This window comes from Nelumbo lutea, chromosome 3 (genome assembly GCF_056320005.1).
Source record: "Nelumbo lutea isolate HS-2025 chromosome 3, American lotus-T2T, whole genome shotgun sequence".
Taxonomy (NCBI): Eukaryota; Viridiplantae; Streptophyta; class Magnoliopsida; order Proteales; family Nelumbonaceae; genus Nelumbo; species Nelumbo lutea.
In genome coordinates, this window is record NC_142686.1 from 95,005,510 (window position 1) to 95,018,252 (window position 12,743).

At 39.0% G+C, this 12,743-nt stretch overlaps 1 protein-coding gene and 1 pseudogene across 2 annotated transcripts in view; one reads left to right on the plus strand and one right to left on the minus strand.

Annotated features, from left to right (window-relative positions):
• The first annotated feature begins 1,597 nt into the window (after positions 1 to 1,597).
• Positions 1,598 to 3,034, plus strand: LOC148866986 (L-type lectin-domain containing receptor kinase VII.1 pseudogene; annotated as a pseudogene).
• Positions 3,035 to 3,177: 143 nt separating this feature from the next.
• The window catches only part of LOC148866987 (mediator-associated protein), a 28,403-nt gene continuing 18,837 nt past the window's right edge, over positions 3,178 to 12,743 (minus strand). For both annotated transcript variants that reach the window (XM_088979419.1, XM_088979418.1), the window contains exon 6: positions 3,178 to 3,890. In XM_088979419.1, the coding sequence (XP_088835545.1) occupies positions 3,508 to 3,890 (383 nt within the window). In that variant the 3' untranslated portion in view covers positions 3,178 to 3,507. The remainder of the gene's footprint in view (positions 3,891 to 12,743) is intronic.

Below are 12,743 nucleotides of genomic sequence, written 5' to 3' on the forward strand. Positions count from 1 at the left end.
ATTACAGAATTTCTATCTTAGTTCATTTTTACCAAGTTGGCGCCACCGCAGAGCTTATATCTTAATTCGTACTTACCAGGTTAGTGTTATAGTGAGATTTCGAATTTGTATTCAATTAGGACTTTCTTTTTGAAGAGTTTTAGTAGGATTTTATTATGAAATGTTTTCTTATATTAGGATTTCTCAATTAAGACTGTTTTTGAGTAATTTTTGTAGAATTCTATTATGGAGTATTTTTATTGATTAGAAAACTTTCTCGTAGGAGCCGTAAGGGTGTATGCCTATACAAAGAGTAGTTAGGGAAAGGCTAAGATAGCTTTTGATATTGATTTTCTTTTAATTATTCAGTGAAGAATTCTTCTTCCCGGTAATTCGACTTTTGTTCTTTTCTTTAAAGCTTTTTCTTAACGTGTTTTATTTCTATACTGCACCAGGGGTGAAGCTGTTTGGTGGCATTGGCGTGCTTGATCGTGCCTTCTATGTCCTGGGCCTTGAACCATTCTTCCGCGACGTCTAGGGCACATCGTGCAGCCGGTAGTTCTTGTTGTTGCACTGCAACTCTAACTCTCTAAGCCTCTAAGGATAGAAAACACGTCTTAAGAAACTCGATTAAATCAGCATTCTAATTTCTAAATAATGTGGTACTAGTTAATAATGACCCATATTGAATACGGCACCTACTCCATTTTTGAGAGCCACGGTCACTAACTATCCAGATTTTTGAAGCATTGAAGTTGATTAATTATTTGATTGGGGGTTGCATAAAAGTGTTGCATCCATGGTTGTTTGCATAAAAAACATGAGTTATTTTCTAATATATATTTTTATTTTGAATTAAAATGTATATAGCCCCTCTAAGTGGGAGGCTAGGTCTAAACATGAATTTGAAGTAAGAAGCCCATGATGGACAAGACAATCCATAGTTAGCCCCACATTATAATAGATTTAATAATATTTAAATTATTAATACTTTTTTATTTTCACAAAATTCATAACTATAATTTGTAATGACAATATAAATTATAGTTATATGGTTCTTCAATTTAATTAGGAATGGCAACGGGGTGGGGATTACATTCCCCATCCCTGACCCCGACTCCCAAATCATCCCCCATTCCTGTCTCCAATCCCCATTAGGGAAAGAGGGATGGATTCCCCATTTTTATATTATTTTTAATATTATTTAATTATATATTAAATATTTTTATTTTATTTAGTGCCATCTATTTGTAATTTTTTTTAATTTAATAGTGTCACGTCAATATTTTCTACTATTTTATCCATTATTTAATGAATTGTGCATGGCATCAATAATGCCATGTGTTTTGGGGCAAGCGGTGGCCCTTTTTTAAGTATGAGGTCTAAATTAGCCCCTTTGATTATAAAAGGGCAAAAATGGGAAGACATTCCTTTAAAATAAAAATAGATTAAAGACCTTTATGAGCATTCCGTTGAAATCCGTCGTTTCAACTCTCGTACTACCATCGTAATAAATATTCTAACAATTGGAGAAAAACTTTGTTCATCTTCCCTGACCTCACAATACAAGCAGTAGCAACAAAGATGGAGCATTGTCATATAATAATAAATCCAAATTCTCTAATAAAACTACCAAACACGTCTCTCTTTCTTTTCCTTCTCTGCTCTACTTGCTCATTGGTTCAGAACTTCATTCAGATCTCTCTCGGCCGCGATAAAGCGGCGGCTTCTTCTTTCTTGCTGCTTCCGCTGAAAATGGCTGCCCACCTTCTGCATCGGCTACTCTTGCTTTTATTAGCCAAAATGTTGCTCCTCCGATCAAATTTCGCCGTCGATTTTGTCTTCAATGGCTTTAGTTCATCTGATCTTGTATTCTACGGCACCGCAACGCTCGAATCCCGTCTGCTCCTCCTCACAAACACTACCGCCTTTACCGTTGGTTGAGCGCTTTACAATTCTAAGATACCTACGAGGGCCCCAAACACGTCCGCTATCCTCCCCTTCTACACCTCCTTCATCTTCTTTATCGCTTCAAACAACTGCCAACTCTACGGCCACGGCATCGTCTTCATCTTTGCTCTTACCGGCGGAATCAATGGCACCGCCTCTCCTCGATATCTCGGCTTCGTCAACCATACCAACAACGACAACCGCAATAATCACTTGTTTGGCATCGAATTTGATGTGTTCAAAAATCAAGAGTTCAACAATATCAATAATAACCACATTGGCGTCGACGAGAACTTGCTCACGTCGAAGACCGCCGAGCCGGCCGTTATTGGGGTGAAGATAGAATAGCCAAAACGGGACCTTTCATGATTTGACGCTCAACAATGGCGTCAACTATCAAGTATGGATTGATTACTCGGATTCTCTACTTAATGTCACTATGGCCTGAGCCGGAATGAAAAGGCCTCAGCAGCCTTTGATTAGTACTCCTGTCAACCTCTCCAACACTCTCCTCGATGAAATGTATGTTGGTTTCACTGCGGCGACGGGACGGTTAGTTCAATACCATAGGGTTCTTGCTTGGAGCTTTAGTAATTCGAATGCCTCCATCGAAGATTCCTTGACTACTTTGAATCTACCATCATTTGTTCCTCCCAAGAACTCTGTTTTTTGTTCCAAAGGATTCATTGCGGGGATTACAGTGGCGGTTCTCTTTGTTCTTGCCTGTGTGATATCTTTACTTTTGGTTAAGAGGAGGAGGTGAAAGAGAGAGCAGAGATGGAAGATTGGGAATTGGAGTATTGGCCCCACCGGATGAATTATCAGGAGATTCGATGACAAGGGTTCTCGGAAGAAAACGTAATTGCCCATAAGACTAATGAAGCACATTGCCCACGAGGTTGCTGTGAAGCGCATTGCCTACAAGACTGGTTAAGGCATGAGAGAGTTCTTGGTTGAAGTACAGGAACTTAGTTGGAAAGAGATCTGATCGGAGGAGCAACACTTTGGCTAATAAAAGCAAGAGTAGCCAATGCAGGTGGGCAGTCATTTTCAACAGAAGCAGCAAAAGAGAAGAAGCCGCTTTGTTGCAAGCGAGAGAGATCTGAATGAAGTTCTGAACCAATGAGCAAGTGGAGTAGAGAAGGAAAAGAAAGAAACGGTGTTTGGTAGGTTTATTAGAGAATTTAGATTTTTTATTATATGACAATGCCCCTTCTTTGTGCCACTGCTTAGTGAGGTCGGAGAAGATGAACAATGTTGTTCTCTCAATTGTTTGAATATTTATTACAATGGTAATATGGGGATTAAAACGGCAGATTTCAACAGAAAGCTAACAAAAAGAATCTGCCTCATGGTCATAGTACAGGGGTTTTTGTCACAGACCCCATAGTACAAAGGAGTTCTTTGTAATTTACCCAAAAAAGAATATAAATAAAGATAAATCACGATTCATGTTTTTCATATTCAGCCTCCATGAATTATTTGCTTCCTGCCGGACCCAAAACTGCCTTTGATTGTTTTGTAATCAAATAATCCACAAACGTAAAAATAAAATAAAAAAAAAGAAGAGAGAGAATCCTACTCTTCCTCTTTAATCTTCTTAGATTTCCCTTGTTTGGAATGTCCGGACTCCCACGATGTAACATCACTATGACCTGTTGTTCCCTCTGAATTTCTAGTTCGATCCATGGATCTCGTAGGTTCATTACTGTGCCTTTTCTTGGGGCGCTTTGATGGTTCTCCACTTTCAAAACGTGATGAACTTCTTTCTTTTATACTGGATATTCCACTTGAATAGTGGGAAGCTCTCTGCTTGGTGCTCTGACTTGGGGTTGCGAAAGTGTTTGCAGTGGAAGTCCCTCCAGATCTATACATCATACGATTTGGATGATTATAAGGTTTTTCCAGTTCGCTTGGTTCTGGGTAATGGACTAGACAAACCCGCCGAGAAATCTTCCCAACTGCAACATTAGAGAGAATATCAAATAACTGTCTTAAATAATATAATAAATAAAATAAATAGATTGGCATTATAAAAGAAATGAAACAGATAATAAAATAAATGCAGCTTAAGATGTGCTGGGGGGGGGGGGGGGGGGGAAGGTGTTACTTCTGTAAATAGTTATCTTGAAAAAAAGAGATAAAAGAAAAAGAAGGGTAGGGTGGTGATTAATGCCTGGTTTAGGCTTAGGGTATAGAATTGTGTCACGTGATTTTTTTAGGTTCGCTCGATTGAAATTGTAATAATAGCTCCAATGAGTACTAACCGAGCAAGGTTTAGCTGAAACGCTTCATCTGTTCAGCGGGCTGTGGAACCAATGAGAGAGTTCGACGCCAGTATTTAAATACATGGGGCCCGGATCTTTTACAGTGGGGCCTATGAACTTATAGTGGAACCTCATTATTGGTTCCACAGCCCGTGTTCAGCTAATCCAAATTCGTACTAACCATGCAAAATCTCTTCTTGTATGCATGCATCTCAAGGTTAGAAAAGGGATACCAGCAAGCTCATAAGTCATCATAGCAGGTTCTATGCCTGCTGTACAGAGTACTTTAATAACCGTAAAATTTTATTAATAAACTCAGAATATTTCAGTCATTACAAACAACCCATGGTTAGGGGAGCGATTACCACCCTGCTACTACAAAGCATACAAATTATAGACAAGCCTAATGCAACTGAATTCTGCTACGTTCCAGTCTTTAGTCAGGGGTACTTTATTTCTTTTTGTTAGGAGTGTAATTCTGTGTTATACTATCATTGTACACAATGTACACTTCCACTACAATTAAGTCAGATGGCAATAATTATTTTGAATGGGCACAATCAGCTAGAATGTATATATTGGTGGAAGAGGCAAGAGAATTTAATGGTGTTGTGCCTTGTAACTAAATGTAGCTATGCATCAGTAGGAGTTTTGTATTCCCCTCTACAGCCAAGGATATTTGGGAGAAAGATGAGAAAACCTATTTTCAAGCTTTAAATACAGCAAGGATGTACCAACTCTATACTGAGGTTCACTCTCTTCACCAGAGGAAGAAGACTGGTTATGTAATATTCTTCTATTTGGGCATTGTGGGAGATTGATTACTATGAGAGTATTGAGTCAGACAAATTCTAATAGAGAAAAGCATACCAAGTTAGTTGAAAAGGAAGAGTTTTTGCGTTTCTTAGTGGAGTGGGTATGACATGATCAGACAACAGATCTTTAGTTGAGAAATTGCTAGTCTTCCTTATGAGTCATGCTTATGCTTTGGTGCAAGGGGAAGAGTCCTCAAGTTTCTATGAGATTTTTTTCTAGTGTAGAAAACTCCACTTGGGCTTCTTTAACATTTCGGAAGATGGTGTGTAAAGTCATATCAAGGAAGATGTGAAATGTGATTAGTGTGGCAAGCCAACACATACTAATGACTCTTGAGCAAGGCTCAAAATATTCGATACTCGTATTTTTTACCTTTTTTATTTTTATTTTTCAAAACTGGTTCAGGGGAGCCGGTCTAGGACCCCTCCATCCCCTGAACCGGTCAGACCCCTGATACCCACTGTAGGGGCGTATCGGAAGGGTCCCGAAACGATACGTATCGGCCGATACATAACGGTACTTTGAACCTTGCTCTTGAGTTCTTTTCAATCTTAAACACTAAACTGAGACCTGCCATGTTTATCAAGGGAATTAAAGTAACGCAAATACTACCACATCAGATATGAAGTCTATAGTTGGAGTGAATGCTCCTATATCTTCTAGTGTTCCTAGAAAAATGTTGATTGACATCCAGTGATGTGCACAGGCGAGGCACATTTTAATGCATGTGCCTTGCCTAGGCCCAGGTGCAACCCCTTTGAAAAGGTGCATGCCTGGTGTGCCTAAGTGTGTCTGGTGGACCTTATGCCTCAGCCCAGGAATGTGCCTTAGTGTAATATTGTGCTATTTTGCCTTTTTTATAAAGGCCAAGCCAGGGGTGGAATCCCCTGTTCATTCATCCTTTAATAAAATACATTTTTCAAAAGATAAAAAATTATAATTAAAATTATAAAACCGACATTTTATGCATAGATTAATAATTTAAGAAATACAAGATGTTTAACATCACATTAGCTACTTAGTAATGTGATTGGCAAAGAAATAAAGAGATTGGAATTTGGATTTCACATTCTTGAAAATGTTTCATATGTCATGTTTGATTTTAATTTTACATTTTCATTTTGAATATGTTTCATATGTTATGCTTTGAGCCAATAAGCTTTTTAAAACATTTAATTTAATTTTTTTTTTAATTTTTGCACCTTATGCTTTTAAAGCACTGTTGCTACCTGGGCTGAAATGGCGAACTTCAGCTACCTTCTATCTTAATTTGATAGTTTTCCTAGATTACCAAATTCTTCCATGGAATCTAGCAAGACAGGTGATCACCCCTTTGCCTATGAGACTTCATTGTCTTCTTATTTTGTGACTAACTCTGGTGCCTCAGATCACATGACTGATATGCTCACACCCATTGTTTATGTTCTAGTAAAAAAAATCACCATAGCTGATGCGGATTGGGTTGGGTTGGTATTTCTCAAATTTTAAATGGGCCCAAAACCTAACCCAAGCCCAATGTAATTGAAAATTGTTCAGATCCAATAACCCTACTTGCAACCCTAGTTGATTGTTCTCTTGTCCCTATCTCTTGAAAGCAGCTCACTATCTCAGCTAAGTAATACCTTGTTTCTTGATTCTATTCTTTCATGTTTTGCATCCAACAACAAAGACAATTTCTATGATACTGGATAGATATGATACCTGAAAAACTTTCTCCAATCAGAAATCCACATAAATTTGAATGTATACCAATTGATTGGTTATCAATTGGATGATACTGTTTGATAGGATAGTAGTTTTTTAGGAATGCTATCTTTTTGGTATCATAGTCAGACTCCACAAAAAATGTATTGTCTGTTAGCAACCAACTAAACATTTAAATTGTTATGTTACTTCTTTCTTGCCGTTGTGTTTTCCAAGACATAGGCACAAGGTAGATTATTGGAAGTGGATATTTAGTAAATGGAGTCTACCTGTTCGATGATTTACCCAGACATCAAAAACAAAAAAAGCAAACTCTAGTTGCTCCATTGGAAGTCCTATGGAGTTTGTTGTGTATAGTGATTTAACCAAGATTTTATCATAGCATATACATCTTGACAATGTTTTCGAACCATCGTTGACCCGGACGGTTGGACTGTTTGGCCTGGAAATTGTCCAGGCAACTGGTTCCATCTCACCCTTAACTAGGGGTGGCAATTTTTCACCCATCCCACTTAACCCACCCAACCCACCCAACCCGCCTATTTCAATGGGTTGGGTTGGGTTGGGTTGTGGATAACCATTGGGTTAACCATTACAGACATTAGTATTAATTCCTTAGCCTTTTTTTTCTTCATTTGAATTAAATAATTTATAATTAATGCATTAATTTTCTATTAATTATTGACTAAATTTAGTTTTGTCATGAATCAACAAACTTCACCCAACATAAATCCAAATCAATTTGACCCAAATCCGGACCAGTTCAATGTAGTCTGACCCAATCCAGGTCGACCCGAATCCGAAATAGACCTCGGACGGGATGGATCGGTACCGCTTGCTTTGCCCGGTTTGGGTTGTCCGATCCAACGATTATTCACATAGCCCCTCAACCCAATACAAGACGATCCCGACCCAAATCCGAAAATGGGTAGGAGTGGGTGGGGTCCGAACCCTAAACCACCCCACTTGCTTTGCCCAGTTTGGATCATCCAATTTGGTTCATATCCGTACAACCCAACCCGAATCTGGTCCGGTCCGATTTACTTCTTTTGACCCGCTTCGGGCCAATCGGTTCAGCCCCAAACATGTGCACAAACATGATATGAGCGAGCCAAGTCAATCCACCATTTGGATGAACCGGTATAGTCTGGTCCAACTAGATTGAACCACCCCGGTTAGGGTCTGGCCCAACCAACATGAGTCTGTCCGGTCTGGTCAGGGTTTGGTCCGACTAGACTGAGCCGGTTTGGGCAGGGTCTAGTCCGACCAGACTAATTCGGATCTAAATGGTTCAACCACTCTTGAAGTTGACGTGATTACCTCGAAGACAATCCAATTAGATAGTTCAAGTTGGTTTGACCGATTTGAACCTATGTGGTTCGTCAAATCCGAAAACTGAACATAGTTAAGTGGCTTTGATGCTTGTATAAAAATAGCATGCATGAAATGTGATTTGAACCTTCACCACTTGTGTAAATAGCAACTACTATTATCACTAAGCTATGACTAACTTATTTGTTAAAAAGTAGTTAGTTTTTTGTTTAAGTACATAAATATAAGATTAATGGGTTTGGGCGGGTTGGATTGGGTTAAACGGGTTTGGGTTGAACCCAACCCATTTAATTTTATATAACTGGGTCATTAACGGGTTGGCGGGTTAAATGGGTTGGGTTGAAACTCAACCCAACCCAAACCTAACCCGCCCAATTGCCACCACTACCCTTAACCCATTCCTTGGCCAAAAACCATTGACTTGGTTAGCAACCCACTGACCCAGTTAGTCAAACTGCAACCCATTAGACCCAAACAACGGTTTTTGGCCATTTTGTTTTAATTATTTTTTAACATTTTTTTATTTTTAAGTTGGAACGGGTCAACTGGTCAAACCACTGACCTAGAAACCAGTGGCCAAAGTGGTTCTGGTTCCGGGTCAATTTTTAAAACATTGCATCTTGGTCATGTGTCACTTTTTTTTATAAATGATTGGTCATGTGGCACTTTTTTTTTATAAATGATTGGTCATGTGTCACTTGAATCTTTGAAATTTTTCTCATGTACCCAACCCAATATAGTTAGGATATGGCTTGGATGATGATGATGATGTGTTGTTCAAAGTTAGTTCCTTCTTTATGTCTTGAGTGTGAAGTTGTCAATTTGCCAAATGTAAACCTTCTTCACCGAACTATGAAGAGAACCTAGAACTGATTTAGGGGATGACAAGAATAGTTGACCCTCGCCCCAAAAAGCTTCAATTATATTAAAGGATATGTACAATTACAAGATTGCCCATACAAGGCAGAAAGTGAAAAAAGAATAAAGAATACAAGTAATGTAATGTACAACAAGGACGATACTAATAAGATACATCAAATTCCAAAATCTCCACACTCCCTCTCAAACAGATGCATAGACATAAGCATCAATTTGCCTACAAGAAAGAAGTGTTGAGCCCTCATGGCTTTTGAGGAGATTTTACAGTTTACTTGTCCAAGCCTACATGAGTAAGTGATATAGATCCAACAATGAAGATCTCAATTAAAGTGACAATCCACCTAGATATACTTAGTCCTCCCATAGAAGACAAGGTTAGATGCAATTTTGATAGCACTTGTATTGGGTGCATACAAAGGAGTAGGAAGTTGGATACCAAGATCCACAAAGAAAGATTGTAACCAAACAATATCACTGCAAACAGAAGACATTGCCCTATACTCAGCTTCCGTGGAAGACTTAGAGACTGCATACTATTTCTTACACTTCAAGGACATGAGGAAATAACCCATCAAGGCACACCACCCAGTAGTGGACCAATAGGTATGAATGGGAGAGGAGAACAGTCCCTGAGAAGTCAGGCCTCCAACATAACAAATGATGTGATGAACAACAGTCATATAAGTCTGACAAGGAGAAAAAACAAACTAATGACCTGAACATCATGTGAAATATCAAGCCAAGTCATAGATAGATGAGACCCCACAAGCTGGTGATACAAGGTAGTATCAAGAATTAATGGACCTTTAGATTAGACAACATTTAGCTCCAAAGGAGTATCAATAATGCCAATTGGTTTAACAAGGTTAAAGGCATAATTCTTCTGACAAATAGAATACCCCAATCACTATGATGAACTTCCAAGCCCAAGAATTCGTGAGAGAGTCCAAGTCATCCATGTGGAAGGAATTATGAAGGAATTCAACTCACGAATACCTTCATCATCATTCCCAATCAACAGCATATCAACATACAACAAAAGAATAGTAATACCTTAAGGTTGTCTACAAACAAATAATGAATGATCAGAGGAACTCTGACTATATCTAGTAGCAGCAACATCTCAAAAATGTTCAAACCATGCTTGAGGAACTTGTTTCAATCCATATAGGGATTTTTTCAAGCGACAAACCAAAGAATTATCATTACAGTATCCAAGAGGAGGCTTCATGTAGATTGACTCCCTTAACTAACCATTAAGAAAGGCATTCTTTACATCTAAGATCTAACTGACAAATGGTCCATGATTGGAAAGCAAACAAGGCTAAGAGAACACGGACTATGGTCATCTTTAGCAACTATGGCAAATGTTTATTCATAATCAATGCCACACTCCTAATTATAGGTAACTAATAGCATGCTTTTGTGTATGTTGTTTCTTCTTTTATACATATTCCTAATTATGTTACAAAAGTAATCTACAATCCTTAGTGAAAGGATGCTATAGCTAAGAGATGGAGGTACTTTTTAAGAATAATACTTAGGAGCTTGTTGACATTTTTTTATCAACAACCACAAAGAAGAGCTTTATCTATACAAATATATTAAGTTGAAATGTGTACGTAAGAAGGCCTGAGGATGAGGGAAATGGAACATTTTGCCATTTTTCTTAGAAATTACAAGAATGCCACTCTCTCTCTCTCTCTTTTTCTTACAAATTACAAGAATGCTATCTCTCTCTCCTTATAAATTACAAGAATGCCACTCTCTCCAACTGAGGGAGACCTCAACTCAGCATCTTGGATGCTAGGGGACCTGCAATCAAAGGTAGTCGAGTTCGAGCCGAGCCGAGCTTGAACTTCTGAGCTCAAGCTCAAGTTTAATTCGAATCGAGCTCGATCTAGACGAGACCTCGACCACTGAGGGAGACCTCGACTTGGACCGCTCGGCACCTCGGTCATTGAGGGAGATCTCGGCTCAGCTCAACAACTGAGGGAGACCTCAGCTTGGCACCTTGTCAACTAAGGGAGACCTTAGCTTGACACCTTGCCTGCTAGGGAAACCTTAGCTCGACACTTCAACAGCTGAGGGAGACCTCGGCTAGCACGACACCTTGACTGCTCAAGAGACCTACAATCAAAGGTAGCCGAGCTTGAGCTCGATCTCAAGTCTCTAATTCGAATCGAGCTCGAGCCTGATAGTTTATGAGCGAGCCCCTGCAACGCAGGGTCCCATCCGCTAGTTAATGATTAAAGAAAGATGATACAACAAGGAGTTGTGAACAATAAGCATGCCCAATACAAGGCAAGCCATCCAACCCATATCATAATTGAGCCCAATACATGAACCGTCTTTGAACGCCTTGTTTGGCTAAGTTGTTTGCAAACCTTCTAACCTAATGAACTTGGATGTCCGTGCCTTTTGATAGCCACAAAAATCTACAGAAATTATTCCTTAGCGGCCCAACCATCCCTTCTTTTTTTTTCAGCCACCTCACAACTATCTTCGAATCCCCTTCAATAATCAATCTGTCAATTCTCAATTCTTTAGCTTTCTCTACCCCATAAACTGTTGTAAAAAATTCTGCTTTCACTAAATCACCTTGCTCAATTAGGCCAGAAAATAATGCATTAATATTGCCTCCCTCATCCCTAATAACCCCTCTAATACCTAAGGGATCCGGGTTACCCATACTACTATACCATCAAAGTTCAGCTTCTTCCAACCAACCATTGGGAGTGATCATACCTCCAAGCTTCTCTCCTTCTCAAAGATTCTTGCATTTCATTCTTCGCGCATTGTCCAGCATACTACTAACCTTGTACACCTCCACAACATCCTTTCAAGTAATCCTACCTCTCTTTTACGAAACCAGGATTGGTTCACCGATTTTCCGGTTAAATCGACCGATCAATGGTTCTCACTGGTTTTTAATGAAAACGGTTATTGGGGTAAGACCAAACCAGCCAAGGTCCTGGGTCACGGTTTTCTAGACACTAATCCTCATTCCACAACTCTCCTCCTTTCCCTACTATGATCTTCTTCGGCCTCTCTTCCCTCTTGCTCTTCTCAAAAGCTTTCCTAGCAAACTCTTCTCCTCCCCAAGAGAACAATCCTCAACTCTTTCCAATTCTAATGGTTCTATCAGCCAACTTCTCAATCTCCAGCATTGTTCCCTTTACCTTCTAGCTATCTAGAAAAAAACATCCTCAGCCTTCTTTTCTTTAGCAACTCCACCCTCCCTTTTCCTCCTCTAAACCAGCAATTGGATTTAGAATTTCCTTCAATGCCTCTACCAATTGAGTCACAACCCCTACTGAACCTTCGGAGTTGGTATATATCTTCCCCCCTCCTTTAAAGTCTTTGAATCCTTAAGTATCAACACCTCTTTCTTATAAACTCTCTTGTATTTATTTGTTGGACCAGCCCTGAACAGGCCTTCTTTCAGTCTAGAAAAAGATTTTTGTAACACACTATATGAGAATTATTTGCAACCTGGGCTTTCTTGAACGCCTCCTCCCCCACATAACTACTAGGACTCACAAACTTCAAGTTTATATTGCAATTTCATTAACTTAAAGAAACCAAAATGGAATGTTAATAAAATTTAACAATTAATTAGTTAAGTAAAATAATATATATGTAACTTATGGTATAGCCATATAGAAACTAGAGGAGATCTCATAGAAGAAGGAAAACATGACAAAATGACCTCAGATCCCAAACCACTAACAGAAGGCCACAAAGCCGCAGATATAGAAATAAACCAACTATATCCTACCAGAAAAAACAACGCAAAGGCCCCTTCACTCACAG